The sequence below is a fragment of the Castor canadensis genome, chromosome 12 (assembly GCF_047511655.1).
Source record: "Castor canadensis chromosome 12, mCasCan1.hap1v2, whole genome shotgun sequence".
Classification (NCBI taxonomy): Eukaryota; Metazoa; Chordata; class Mammalia; order Rodentia; family Castoridae; genus Castor; species Castor canadensis.
In genome coordinates, this window is record NC_133397.1 from 2493771 (window position 1) to 2508998 (window position 15228).

Here is a 15228-nt window from a genome sequence, read left to right on the forward strand (position 1 = left end):
CTCATCGAGAAGGTGATGCTGGAAATTGGCACCTGATCTGTGCTCAGCTTCCAAGCCTTTCTTAGAAGCTAATGTGTTGTGATTTGTTTTTTGGTTTTTGTTTTTGTTTTGATTTGAGCTTGGGGCCTCACACTTGCTAGGCAGGCACTCTTACCACTTGAGCCACTCCACTAGATCCAAGTCTTTCTTACCCATCAGTGTGGGGATTGTGGTAAGCAGGCTGCTGGGGCAGCTTCCACTAGATGTCCACCAAGTTCAAACAGATGGCTTCAGGTTTTTACCTCTCAAGAACTGTTCATCCAGCACTGCCTACTAGTGTCTTTGCCATTGCAGAAGAACAAACCTTTGAGTTTTGTGTTCTACGAGATGTCAAGATCAGAACACTTGCTGTTGACAGTGTCTCTGGGGCAACGGCTGCCTCATCAGAGTAGCCCAGGCAGCCTCAGTGAGGCTGTACCATACGGGAAGTGTAAGTTCAGCCACTAATAAGGTTTTGGGTCAGGTGGGTCAGCACACATCTGGACATTCCAGACCTAGGGAAGGAGTATGCAGGCAGGCTTCATCCTCAAGGACCACACCTTTGTGTGGGGCCATTGCTGTGGTGATCTCAAGCATAACAATGGCCATGGAGCACACACTATGGTACCTTTGGGTGAAGCTGACCCGCACGTGGGTTCAGAAAACATCCTGGGTCCTCACCTGAGTCGTGGGGACCAGCCCTCCATACCCTCTCCAGTGGCTCAGCAGAGCGCTAAAGAGGTGGGCCAAGTATGGGCGTTTAATGCTAAGCTTTGTAACACCACTGTTGTCCTCAGTGCCTCTGCTGCGCTTGGCCTTCCCCTGAAAGCTGTCTTTACCCTTCCTGAGCTCAGCTCTGCTCCTGCCATCTCTTGTCAGGGCGCCTGCTGGGCCCATGGCCTATCAGGCAAGACTATACCTGAGGCCCTCCAAAGTTTGGCCTTACCAATGTTTTGCAGCCACAGTTCTTCTCCTCCTGTCCTCTGTCCTCCCAGAGGTATGCCCAGCAGAAACACTGCATGGTTAACACCCTACAGGTGCTGCTCTCATGCCTAATAGACACCTTTCTCTCCTTCCACCTGTGCAAGCCCTGCCCTGCCCTCAAGGCTATGAGAGGCAGACTTTCCCTCCTCTCCTCCCCAGGCATGGAAGGGGAAAGTGCCCAGGGCCCAGAAGCCAGGGTTTGGAGTGGGACAGTGTCTGGGGGCAGAGTGGCTCTGCAGGTATCTCACTTTGCACAGTGACTCTGTATCAGAGGATCACTGTGGAGAGTAAGTGGTGATCCATGTAAAAGTGCCTCAAGCCTGGGCAGGACAGCTAAGTGCACGGTTTGCTGCTCTGTTGCATGTCTTGCCCTGACCCTTGCTTGGGGGCTGCAGGGTCTCGCCCCTGTTTCTACACAGATCCAGTATGTGGGCTGCATTCTTAGCAGGCTAGAGGGCAGAGCTCGTGTGGTCAGAGTTGCCCTTAAAACCCTTGGACGCTCGAGTACTAAGGAAGAATTACCGGCACGATCAGTCTTGCTCTCCAACCCAGACCCTTCCTGCTGGGTGGGCTCACTTCATTTCAGGATTAGATGGGCCCCACCCACTGTCTTAAGACTGCAGCAGATGGTGAGAAGATTTGACTCGACTCAATTCTGAAGGATGCTCCACTGTTAAGAAACAAAGACTCAAATTTGTTCTGTGAACAAACAGAAAACAACACAAAGCGCTGTTCCTAGAGGCTCAGAGCAGGAGATCTTAGCGCTCACAGGTAGCTTTAGCATGGCAGGTTCCCTAAAGAAGGGCCCCAGATAGGAAGTCAGGGATCACAGCACATAGCAATTTTGCTCAAGCCCTTTGTCATTATAAATACTTGTAATCATGCAATCTCTAAAAGAGCTTTCTTTGAACCATCCTGAAATGAATTGTTGACACTGTACAGAAGAAGTATTTATATACTCTAAGCCCTTTGTGCACTGTATTTTCAGGATATTAGAAGGGTAAATTGCATAAGAAACACATATATTAGTAACTGTCTCTTCGTGAGTAATGTTGAAGGTGCCTGTAAGGTGGAGACAGCAAATCAACAGAATCCAGAAGCAAAAAGCTTATTACAGGGTAGTAGTGCCCAGAATCTTCTCCATGCCCAGGAGCCCAGCCCTTGTAGGGCTGTACCCAGAATGACCCACCATGTCTTGGATGCCAGAATACCTCTGCCTGGCATCCAAGAGTCTTGAAACTGAATATCAGAGTCCCCTTCTCCCGTCCTTGAAGAGCCATATTGCCCAGCAAGGCATCCTTTGGGGGACCCACATCACAGAGGGCACACACCTGCCAGCCAGTCTGGGGATGCAGGTCTTCTGGCTTCCACCTTGAAAGACTCATGCAAAGAGAGAAATTGGGGCATAGGGTGTAAGGGCAGCCACAGGGTGCGCACAGCCAAATCTCAATGGCTGAGGTCATAAAGAAAAATGCATGGAATATGACTCGTGTCATTTCCCTGAGTAAAGCTGTTTGATAAAGTTGTGTGGAAGTAGAAGGCAACTCAGTGTCCTTCCACCATCTGTAATGCTATCTATAGACTTGGAATGGGGGGGGAGGGCACAATTCATGTGTTGAAGATGTGACAATGGCCCAGGCATGGAGCTAATGCCGGCTAATGGGAGGAAAGTATACCAGCAAAATAGCTGTTGTGCCACTGTGGAAGTGCAGGAGTCAAACATGGATTGATGCCCTTGATGGAACATGGACACAGCTGTCCCTACTGTCCAGGTGGAAGGAAAGAGGGGACGATGCCTTACCACCAGACTTCAGAACTGAGAGCACCACAGTAAGACCCAGGACCACAGTGCTAGGTCAAACAGGCACCAGACTCGAGACTGCAGGAAGAGTAAGTGTTGCCGCAGCATCGTTGCAGAGGAGCAGAGGAGAGCCAAGGGCAGGAGAGGCCTGCACATGTTTCTGTAGGGACAGCACGAGTGGCAGGGAAGAAGCTGAGAACCAGCATGGGGGAAGTCAGAGCTGCTGGTGGTAGCCAGGCAAAATCATAGCTCTAAGATATGGGCCAGGTAGGGAGTGATGACGCACCAGCCCAAAGAGGCTGGACCATGGTGGTAGCTCTGCCTGCTAACATATATCCAGGCTCACCAGACTGTCCACCTTAAATGCGTGCAGTTCACTGGACGTTATTCACCTCAAGAAAGCAGCTTAGAAAAGGAGGAGCTGACTTCTGCTCAATAGGCTGTGGATCTCTGCCAACCACTCCCTGCAAAGCGTGCAAACTATTTTTTTAATTTTTAAAAACCATTTCAGCAGCTGAAAACGGTCCTAAGGACAAATAGCAAATGAAGAAACATCTATTCAAGAACACCTACAAAGGACTGTATTGTTCAAACCTTCCTTCCACCCATCCCAGCTCAGGCTGGAGAGGCTCCTTCCCCACCTGCCCCCAGTCCACAGTGCAGGGGGATGAGGTGCCCCCTCCACTCAGCCCCACTGGAGGCCCAGGGCACTGTGGGCACAGTCTGTTGACTGGCCATCCCCCTTGGCCCCCTGATGTCCCACCATCTGAAGGGAAGAGCCCTGGACTGAGATAGCCAGACCCTCCTGGCTCAGGTCACAGCTGCCTGGGGCAGCATTGAGAGCTGTGGCTCAGTAACTGGGCAGTGGAGTTTGCTGGTGTTGTCAGGAAACAAGTGGGGAAAGGCCTTGCCTCTGTCACCCCAGCCAGTCTTCATGATCTTGGGCTGGACACCAAACTCATAAGCAGAAGAGACAATGTCATGCCTAAGTTGGACTTCACCAAAATTAAAAGCTGTTCTCCTTCAAAGAATACCATGAAGAAAGTAAAAGGACACCTTACCCAATGGGAGAAAAGATGTACAAACCCTAGATCTGATAAGAGACTTACATGCAGACTATGCAAAGAACCCTTGCTACTGTTGAAGAAAAAAGTATTCGTGGCACTTGTGACAGATGTAAGACTTTACTCCAGGGACCAGGCAGTGGGGACTTCAGGTAGAGGAGGGAATTGGTGGGACCTCCGCTTTCTTCTCCAAGGACAGATGAGGAGTTGTGACCAAGGAATGGGGTGGGGTCAGTGGCTAGGAATGAGTAAGAGGAAGCATGGGGATGACTTTTTTTGGCTACCTGACTCAATAGCATTGTTGCTAAAGGCAGCCATGGTGGTCAGATGCCCACAATGGCCAGGCACTGAGGTCAGGGAGTGCCTAAGCTGGCTTAGCAGGATTCTTGCTCATGCTGAATTCTGCAAGGACTGAAGGCTGAATTCAGAACCTCACTCAGTTCAGTCAGATCAGAAGTCTCTGTCCGAACCCAGTAATGAAAACTGGAGCCTGAGAGAGCCGGCCATTGGGAAATCAGGCAGAGGAGCATGCAGTCTACATGTGGTTCATGCCTGCCTGGGCCTCCAGGTCTGCAGGGAATAGGTGGGCGAGGGCATCAGAACTCAGGGCCTCATCAAACCAGCGTGTTCATGGGGACAGATGGGAAGAGGTGCTAGTGAAGGAGAACTCCAAGGAGAAAAATAAGAAGGAACCCGGATGCTTTTATTATTTGAAGTTCAGTAACCTGAGGGAGTTTGCCCGTTTGGAGCTACCAGGTTTTCTGATAAATCTTAAAAAATGAAAATCTTATCAATTTTAGACCTGTGTTTCTGTAACTGAAATTTATCAATAGCAAATTTGAAAATATCAGGGATTTTTAGCTGACTTAATCTACCTGAACACCCTGAGGTGACTGTTGAAATAGCTGTGCTGTCTCTGGATGTGTCCACAGTCATCCAGTCCCTGTCACAGGGAAAGTTGTCCTCACTGTCCCTTCACTCACAACTGCAGGAAACAAGACATTCAGGCTTGAGGACATACTAAGGTGGTCTCTGACCATCCCCAACCTGCTCAGGGCCAACATGACGGTGAGGAATCCAAAACCATGACAGGAGAAACAGACGAAGAATGGCCAGGTGGAAGCAGGGTGACTGGGCACTGTCCATGGATCCACGTCAGAACACAGGCCTCAGCCCCTGCCACATGGGAGGTGTACAGCACCACCTGGAGGCTTCTGAGGGGAGAGTGCCCTCCTCCTGGTGTCCACCTGAAAGAGCTCAGGCATGAGCATTTGGTTTCTGCCACAGAAACACATTAGGGGTTTTCAGGGTTTGTTTCACTTTTGGGGGAAGGGAGAGCTGCAGGAAGGTGATTTCCAGATATGCTTACATTTATAATTGTACATGACATTGGTCTCTGGGTTTGTGTGTGTGCCCGAGCAACTTCCCAAAAGCACTCAGTGATGTTTATTGTCATAAACGTAAGTTAGAGGCTTTCCTTCTTTCTTGGTTCTCTGAAAGCTTCTGAATAATTTGGAATTATCTGTTCCGTGAAGGTTTGAATAATTCACTTAAGAAACTTGGGGTGCCGCTGAGCATTTCTCATAATTTATTCCTGTTATTAACCTGCCTAGCGCTCTGTCCCTGGGGTTCTTCTCCATTTCTGGGATCAATTTTGACAACTTATCCTTTTCTAGAAATCCCCATCAGGCCCTCATATTTGCACGGATCTGCGTGGAGTGCTGCACAACCTCCTTTGTGTTTACTTCAGGTTCTTTTCTACCTGTGGCTCTTTCTCCTGTTACACTTCTAATTCTGTGTGTGTGCTTTGTTTTTCCTGATTAACTTAGCTACTTATTGTTTGCCTTTTGCTTATAATAACTAGTGCATTTATTTAGATCTTCTGTAATACCTTTAATGTCTCTCTATATTGTTTATATTTTCACCTGTCTTAGAACTCAGTAGGATTTGAACCCTATTTGCATGTTAGTGCTTAGGAAGGTGTAAACTTACTTCCGTCATCAGGAAGCTCCAAGGTGGCTGCTCTCTGCGATTTTCCTCCAAGAAACCCACTGGAGGCCTCCCATGCCGAGGGTCAGCACGTGGGTCAGGTGCTGGGCAACCTGGCTCTAGGGCCCTGACTGTACCCTGAGGAAATTGCCTCAACTTTCCAAGTCTCATTTTTTTTGGTCCAGAAAGTGAAGCTGATGACAGTGTCTACAGCACAGCTTGAGTTGGAGGAGCCGAGGTTGAAGGGCTGAGTACAGCACCTGCACGTTTAAGGACATGACAACTCTCCATCATGAACTGCAGTAACTTTCAAGTCAACCTTGAACATGTCCTGCTAAACAGGACATCAGTTACGGTGAACAGCTGCAGGTCATCTGAATGTTCTCCAAGGGCCGTTCCATTGAGCCCTGCTGACTGGGATTTCTTTTAGTTGGTCAGTGAGTAAGAAGTCTAATGGGAGGCCCGCTGCATAGCAGTAGGAAACACTGGGCAAATGCCACTCTCGGTTCTCCATGGATTTCACTTACTGCTCTTCTTCCTCATGTGATGATTTCTTTTGCAAGATGGTGTCAACAGCTAAAGGTCAGGTTTATCCTGCTTACAGCAGACTGGTCCTACTGTGAGTTCACTGCCATGTCCATTGCTGTCAACAAAAGACAGGAGTTTCCAAGGTCAGTGACAAAGGACATCATCACTCACCGTGGCAACTGTGTGAAGAGGGCAGACGGCTGCAAAGGATTGCATTGCTGGGGACACCCGAATCTTGGGTATTGGGCCAGAAGCAGGCCCACCCTTCACCCTGAAGGACACATTCAGAGCTCCAAAGCTGTTCTCTGTTCAGAGAGCCCTGAAAAGACGGTTGGATGGAGAGCAGTCAGAGCCTCGCCTGCAAGACAGGCAAGATCATAAGCAACCTTGAAGCATCCTCTCCAGCTAGTCCTTTGAGGATGCAAGCAGGACTTCTTTAATGATGGAGGGACACCTGCAATGACAGGTGTGACAGTAAACTTATCCCTTAGCTATGGATCCTTGGTGCCCATCCACTCATTAGCAGCCAAAGGGCACAGATACAAGTTGTTTATTGTATGGTCAAGGGACAGTTTTGTATAGGACTGTCACTGTTACAGGCCTGCGTACCTGGGTATTCTGGAGTGATGTTTCCTCAGCTTGCCCCTGGCACTCATAGGACATTTGTTTTTCCTACCCTTGGTTGTGGTTTTTGCCATTACAGAATTTTTCTTTATTTTCATGTACTTCTCATTACAAACCTTACTTAGAGCATTGATTTCACTTTCAAGCAAAAGTAAACCTGAGTCTCCCTTTTAAAAGCCAGCCTGTGGTTCTTCAGCAAGATGAAGAGGTGGAGGAGGGTCAGGAGGATGTGGGTGGGGTTGGGAAGACCACATCTCCATCGGGTGCCCCACCTGGGGGCCCCACTTTGATTGACTTCAGGAGCTGGTGGGTTCCTCGTGGGTGAGAGCAATAGGTTTGTGGGTTTGTTCTGGTGTGGTTTTCTTATGGTAGGATTCTGTGGTATTTGGTCAAAATATTAGCTTTGAAATTTGTAAACTTGATAATACCTACTATTTTACTAGCCACAAAATACTGACTTGGGCCAACCATGTTATACCAAAAGTCTCTGTGTTTTATTTTTATTTTATTAGTCTTGTATTTTTACTTGGTCCTGTTCCGGAATTCATTTTAGAGGGCTCAAGTTACTAAGCTATAAGTCTTAAATCAGGCGTGCATATTAATGACTTAGTTTCTGACAGGAAGTGAATGGACAATTATCTCTATGACTGCTGAGGTTTCCTGGCCTGACACAGAGCTGGCCTCATATTCTCACATGTCACCAGGGAACATCTGTGGGTGTAGATTTAATGTCTTTGAATTTGCCAACTAAACTGACTAGGTAATTTTATCAAAACAGATTGGAGACATCAAAACTGCTGAAAAGTACTTTCAAGAAGTTGAGAAGGTAACGCAGAAATTGGATGGACCACAGGGTAAAATAATGGTCCTGATGAACAGGTAAATATTTTCAATTGAATGTGCTTCTCCTCAGACCTCCCCAACAGATCGCCCTCCTCCAGGGAGCAACCCCCTCCCCGTCCCACCACCTCCACAGTCCTCAGAGCTGAGACCCAGGGGCATAGGCCCAGGAGGCTCACAGGTGTCTTCTGCAAGTTCAGCCTTGTTCTTAGCCATCTCCCATTCTTCAAAGTGCTGCTGTGTGGCCCTGATTTCAGCACAGCTTTGCATAAATGTTTACTGCCTCTGGCACATATACCATTTTGGATTCATGGTGCTGCTGCTCCAAGATTGGTTTTTGTGTGTCAAACAGCATGATAACAGGCCACTTTGGGTATGTGCATTCATCAACAACCTGCCCGGTATAGAGTGGGTGGGCCCAGGTATCAGAAATGACAGCAGGGGTCAGCTTTTAGGGGATGTAATCTTAGGCATAGTCACCATGTGTGGACTAGAATCTGTGTGGCCGTCAGGCGCAGCCAACACGCACAATGTGTTTGGTCATCTATAAGGTCACCACTTCCATCTGAGAACACGCATCCTTCATGCCATGCATGCCTCATCCACACTGGTTCCCACAGTGTGTGGTGAGCCCCATCTGTGATTGGTGTGCACAGGCCCTCGGCTTGGTGGGTTCACTGCTTTACCTGTCACATTACAGAGCCTTCCTTCACCTCGGCCAGAATAACTTTGCAGAAGCCCACAAGTTCTTCACAGAGATTTTGAGGATGGATCCCACAAATGCAGTGGTAAGATGCCCAGCTAGTAATGGATTCAGTACCCCAGGACCCTCACTTCTGCTTTGTAGATGCTAGAAACATACATGCCAGTCAGTGGTCACGCCTCTGTGCAGTCCTGGCACCGGCAGCTGCAGAGGTTCCTGGGGGAGGTGCCCCAGAAAGGGAGGGAACAGAGGCTCTGTCTTGGCAACTGTGCCCCAGCATAGGTCCCAGGGCACCACTGGGAGCTGGCAGGCAGGTGTGGGCGCTACCCTGAGCACATCTCTCCAGGCCAACAACAATGCTGCTGTGTGCCTGCTGTACCTGGGCAAACTGAAGGACTCTCTGCGGCAGCTGGAGGCCATGGTGCAGCAGGACCCCAGGCACTACCTGCACGAGAGCGTGCTCTTCAACCTGACCACCATGTACGAGCTGGAGTCCTCGCGCAGCATGCAGAAGAAGCAGAGCCTGCTCGAGGCCGTTGCCAGCAAAGAAGGGGACAGCTTCAACACGCAGTGCCTCAAGCTGGCCTAGCCTCTGCCAGGACACTGTGCTGTGGCCTGGAACATCAGGTCTTTGTATCCTGTGGACATTGGAGCAAATATGTTACAGCCACTGGCAGAATCAATAAAAGCCTGTTGCCCTGGTGTCTGGGAGCACATCTTAGCTGGGGCCATGCTCGGGATAAGACTTGCTTGCCTGCTGTGTGTCCCTGCAGCGAGCACTGCCTTTGCTGAATACAAGGGGGACTGCTGTTAGGATGGCATTCACAGACAGGAACCCACAGGGTGTATCGGTCCCTTGAGTTTATTCCTGGAAGCTAACCTGCTTCATTTACTAATTCTGAATGTCCGCACAGAAACACTGGTACATGTGATATCAACTGTTCTCACTGTAGGCCTGAATGTTCTAGACAATTTATAAATCACAGGAAAAAAACACTAGACACAGATTGTTGTTGGTCCTCTTTTCCTCCACACCCAAAACTGAACACATCACTTTCCTTACCTGAGTTCTTTCCACCCTGGGCAGCCTGGGGATGGTTGGAGGAGCTTTTGGGGAGTCAGGAGGACAGACCAAGGTTGATACTAAGAGCACAAGCTGGTGTGGGGGGTTGCGACTCTGGCCCACATGTGTAGTAGTTGTGTATCCTTAATGCCTAAAGTCAGGACACTTGCTTATTAGTCACACAGTTATTCTCACTTTGGAAAATATAAAGCACCTGAAAGCAGCTTCCTTTAAATCAGCTTTATAATCTTTTATAAAGCATTTTTAAATCTTCATTTTATAGGCTATGTTGCCCAGTGGTAGCGCATGTGCCTAATGCCAAGTTTCCTTCCCCAGCACCACTACCAAAAAAAATAACAAAATCCATCCCCAGGTACCAAAAAATAAATAAATAAATAACAAAATCCATCCCCAGCACAACCACAAAAAAAAAATCCATCCCCAGCATCACCACCAAGAAAAAAAATGCCCATTGTTTTATTTTTTTCCTGTATGTATCTTCACTCTCCATTTTATTTATGTTTTTGTCAATGAGCACATGGATTTTCTAAGCAGAAATGACATTTAAAAGGGCATCACCCCTATGTAGCATAGGGACCATGGTTAAAAAAAAAATGCCTCTTAATGGATAAACTTCATCCACTTTCACCCACTGCCCACATTGCTTCTTTCAGAATTGAGGTTTTTTTTTTTTTAAGTTTAAATTTTTTTTTATTCATATGTGCATACAAGGCTTGGGTCATTTCTCTCCCCTGCCCCTGCCCCTTCCCTCTCCCCCCTACCCCCTTGATACCCAGCAGAAACTATTTTGCCCTTCTCTCTAATTTTGTTGGAGAGAGAGTATAAGCAATAATAGGAAAGACCAAGGGTTTTTTCTGGTTGAGATAAGGATAGCTATACAGGGAGTTGACTCACATTAATTTCCTGTGCATGTGTGTTACCTTCTAGAATTGAGGATTTTTATACAGCCCCAGCCTTAACAAGATCAAGCCAAAAAGGGAAACGCACCAAGGCAAGGAAGCAGCAGTGAATCCTTAGAAGCTGGACTTGCTCTGAGTCCTTTTCTTTCCATTATGGGGGCCATTTTCGAGGAGGGCTGTTTTGCGGAGGTGGCAAAGAGCCACTCTCAAGACCTCAGAATTTGGAGCAGAGCTAGAGTAAGCAGCTGCAGGAGAAGGTGCAGGGACCCAGACTCATCTGGGTCTGGCTTCCAGCCCAGGCACCCTGACTGCTCAGTCTAGATGTAGGGGCCCCCTCTCCAAGACTTCAACTCAGACATGGCTGTCCATGAACCCATAGGAATTCTCTGTGGAGAAGAGAAAAAGGCTAGTGTCCTTCCCAGTCAAAATCTCCCTTAGCAGATCTCCATCCTCTCCTGGATCCTGGAGGTGGAATGAGGCCCATGGGGCCTATGCCCATTGCAGACTCATTGTGTTAATGTAACTCTTCCCTGCTGGGTGGGAACTGTGAAGGCAGGGACCACATCTGTCTCATCCTCCACTTCATCCCCACAGAGTGCACAAAGTTGGGCACCTAGTGTTGTTGAATGTCTCAGGTGAGCAGGAACCCCAAGAAGCCAATTTCTGGATGCTGGAAGTCCAAGTTCAAGGTTCTGGCAGGCGGGTATTGAGGGGGTGGGGGGGGTGGGGGAAGGGGCAGAAAAGACCCAAACATTGTATGCACATATGAATAAAAAAAAAATTTTTTTTAATTTTTAAAGAGGTTCTGGCAGGTTTAGAGGGTCCAGTCTCTGCTTCCAAGATAACACCTTAAACAACATGTCCTCACATGTCAGAGACAGAAAGGCAAAAAGGATCAACTCCCAACCCCAGAGCGCTACGTTGTACAAGTCCCTGAGCCGTACTCCAGCTGTTTTACTTTGTGCTTGGGTTGTTCTGTTGCATGTCTGCACAGTTTTGAAATAAGGCAGTCTCAACACGGGTTGAACCAGATTGATCAACCATTAGAACAGGAGCAGAGATGAGATGGCTGGAAGGACCACTGGACACCAAGGACGCTTGGGAATAGCTTCAAAAAGAGAAGATAAAACTGTATTTTTTAAAGGTGACAAATGTGAAAGTTTTCCCTCAAGTCTGGCTTCCAGGATGAGAGCTGTGGCTTCTCTGGCAGTGAGTTTCAAGAGACATGTGTCTTCAGGTCATCGCCACTCAGTTACAGAACTTGGCCCTTCCAAGACCCAAAACAGTCCCAGGTCGGCTGTACATAGGATAATATGGCACAGGCTCCAAGTAAGCCAGGCAGATCAAAAGTAAGGGGTTGAGGGCTCGAAGTGCGATTCAAGTGGTGGAGTCCCCGCCTAGCAAACAAAGCCACGCGTTCAGACTTTGCCATGGAAAACAGAGAAATCCCCCACTTTGCCTCTGGAAACCTTGGCACAAGACTGAGCTTAGGGGAGATGGCCACTCAGGAGCTGGGCAGTGGGGCTCTGCTCACACACGGTCTGTTGCTTGCAAGAATTTCAAAAGCACTGCCAAGCTGTGTCTCGTATCTAGAATTCTAGTTGAAACTTCCCCAATTCACACTGCACTTTTCTTTGTCTTAAAATAAGGTAAGTACATCCCCGATGTGTTTTCTAGAGCCATGAACTATAAAGCGGATGGCTAACCATTAAAGGGCTCATGCACCAGTCAGAACAGGGACGTCGCTGGCTTGGCAGGAGCCGAGTCCGGCTTGCACACGTACTCAGGACACAAGGGAGTGGCAAAACCAGTGACCACCATTACTGAATGAGCGGTGTGCCGAGCACCGAGTCGGCCCCGTGTAGAGGCGGCCTCTGACCACAGCTTCACACACTGCTTGGACACCTGCTCCCTTTGGGCCCAGAGCTGACACCTTGTTCGTTGTGCTTCACGCATCCTCCAGCAGCTAGAGCCCGGGGTGGGCCCTGGAGAGGAAGATGGTGCCATGCCTGCCCCAGCCCTCCTATCGCCTCATCTGTTCTGCATATCTAACTGCTGCCCGGCCTCCTCAATGGCGATGGCATAGGGTCCGCCCTCAGGGCCTTTGAGAAACGACCCGATGTAGGGCCCAACCCCACCCTCTATTAGAAGCCCCTGTGTCCTGTCACCAGGGCTTGTTCTGCTTCATGAAGATCTGCTGGTGACGGAGCTGAGGGCCTACCTCTCAAAGTGAGCGCTGACTGTGAGTCACACATTTGGATGCACCTAATTTCCTTCTGCCCAGACTCTGGATTTAAGCCAGAAATGGCACAGAACTGAGTGACCAGATGCTGCTTTCCTCAGCAGTGCGGGGCCACGCTGCAGCAGGCTCGGGCTGCTGGGCCTCCAGGTGGTGCTCTGGCTCCTTTTCCCCTAACACCATCTGTTCAGCTGCGCCTTGGAGTCATTCCTCATGTGCTCTGAGTGGCAGGCTTAGTTCAGCGTCCTCACCCTGGGGTCCCTAGGCCAACAGTATCAGCGTCTTCTGGGAACTTGTCAGAGACACTTCTTGGTCCACCCCAGCCTGTTGAACCAGAACCTAGGGTCTGGACCTGACAGTCTCAGTTCACACAGCCCTCCAGGGACTTCTGGTGCTCCTGCAGCATGGAAACCAGTGTCAGATGCCTGGAGACAGGCATCATCCCAAAGGTCCCAGCCTGGAACCCTTCTGGCTGTATGTCCTTTGAGTCTCTGTCCAGTATCGCCCCTTGAAACCTGCTCTGAAGCCTGGGGGTGGCCTCCCATGGTCCATGCCCCTCTGTTGCGTTCATTCTGACCTTGGGACCCTCCAAGCTCCACTGCACCCACTCCTGCTCGGCAAGAGCAGCCTCCAGCCTCTAGTGCAGACCTCGTCTTCCTCCCAGTGTTCTTCTGGAAGTTTCTAGCTCTCTGTGGGCTGCCTGCTTCCCATGCCACAGAGTGCGGGTATGATGCACACACACACACAGAACTCAGTAAGCTGAAGAGCAGAGGCTCAACGTGGACAGGACAATCCTGGAGATGCTAGTGTATGCACTACCTCCAACACCTGTACAGCTCTGCACTCCTGTGGCCTCAGGCATGTGGTACAGAGCCAGCGCCAAGATCCCCTTCACTGATGCCAAGGCCAAAACTGGTTGTCCCCAGGTCCTGTTGACCAGGAACAAGACTTAAGCCCTGACTAGAATCTGAGACAGGACCAGAATGTCCTGCCTGTGTGGAGCCTGGGACAAAGGAACCAAGCCACCAGGGCCCCAGCTCTGGGGGCACAGGGGTCGCCCTGCTGTCTGGGCACCATGTGGTGAGACAGCGTTTCAGAGCCACTGACACATCCAGTTTCATCTTTGCAGGTGAGGGAGACTCAGCACCCCCAAACTGAGTCCCACACAAATTGGGAGGTGAAGGCCAAAAACGATCCAAGGATGTCTTGTTTCCTGCAGTCCTGAGATCGTGGTCCAAGATTTGCCAGTCAGAGGATCGGTTTTGGGCCTCTGCATGAGAGCTGCACCGTGGGTGTCCTTCCAAGCTAGACCTGAACCTGACCACAGTGAGCTCCAAGTTCTGCCCATCGTTCTGCTGCCTCCAGGTTCTGGCATCCATTCCAACTCAGCACAGATCCTTTGAATAAATGAGGATAAACAAAAGTGCAAGAATAAACACAGCGCCGTGCTCTGGGCTCTTCTCCCAGGCAAGGAAGCTAAAGCAAAACCAGACTTCCTGGCCACACACGTGACGGAATTCCAGCTATCCTGGAAACCCAAGCTGTCACCACTGTCCAGTACGTGAGGCCAGGAATGGCAGGCCACTTGAAGAGGTTGTAGCCTTTGTGTAAAAACTCGTGCTGCCAACTTTCTTCATCACTCCTGATGAAGTTCACACATCCATTCAGGAGCAATCCAACCTTCTCCTTTTTCTCCCTCTGGGTCGTTAAGGAAAAAGCAAGCAAACTACTGAATGTCGCAAAATTCGCGCTCTGTGGCATCCGTGCTCTTCCAGTCTGTTGTCTGCATTTTACTGTGGGCTCAAGCACCACTCCCATAAAGTCATGAGAGCAGCGAGGTTTGGAACTTGCAAACTCGGCGAGCCCATAAACCCAGGGCTTCCTTGTCTGGAGTCGGAGCGCCCATCGGAGCGGGCCGAGCCTGGGAACACAGCCCCACGTCCGCCACTGGGGAGGTCCCTCCACTTGTCCAAAACCCTGCGGGTCTCAGGCCCATTTAAACATGACCACCTCCACAAAGTCCGTCAAATCACACTGCGAGGAATGACAGACTGCAGTGTGGACCACCTCGCAGGCACCTTTCTGGAAGGCCCATAGTGAGGAAGCGCCCAGGAACACAGGGTCTGGGCTCACCCAGGTCCAGCCCAATGGAGCCCACACTAAGGCTTCGGGGGCCACACACATCCCTTGTTGCATTTTCTTTGTTGTTTAAGATACAGAAAATGCAGACACAGGCCAGGGGCCTCGATGCCCATGGGCCCTGGTCTTCTCCTTACGGAACAGCGCCTGGCACCTAGGACTGCCCCTATATGATCATTTGATGTGAATGTCACATCTTTGCAGCACAGCAAAGGGATGGAGAACACGAGTCTAGACTATAAGGGGCAGGTCCTGGCTGCACCCCTGAACTCCAGTGCAACCCTGCAGGCTCCCCTGCACATTCCGGGTGCTCAGG

At 49.7% G+C, this 15228-nt stretch overlaps 1 protein-coding gene across 2 annotated transcripts in view; it reads left to right on the plus strand.

The window, feature by feature from the left end:
• Window positions 1–9253, plus strand: part of Trappc12 (trafficking protein particle complex subunit 12) — a 103299-nt gene extending 94046 nt beyond the window's left edge. For both annotated transcript variants that reach the window (XM_074049087.1, XM_074049088.1), the window contains exons 10-12: window positions 7787–7887; window positions 8549–8636; window positions 8898–9253. In XM_074049087.1, the coding sequence (XP_073905188.1) occupies window positions 7787–7887; window positions 8549–8636; window positions 8898–9140 (432 nt within the window). In that variant the 3' untranslated portion in view covers window positions 9141–9253. The remainder of the gene's footprint in view (window positions 1–7786; window positions 7888–8548; window positions 8637–8897) is intronic.
• The last annotated feature ends 5975 nt before the right edge of the window (window positions 9254–15228 follow it).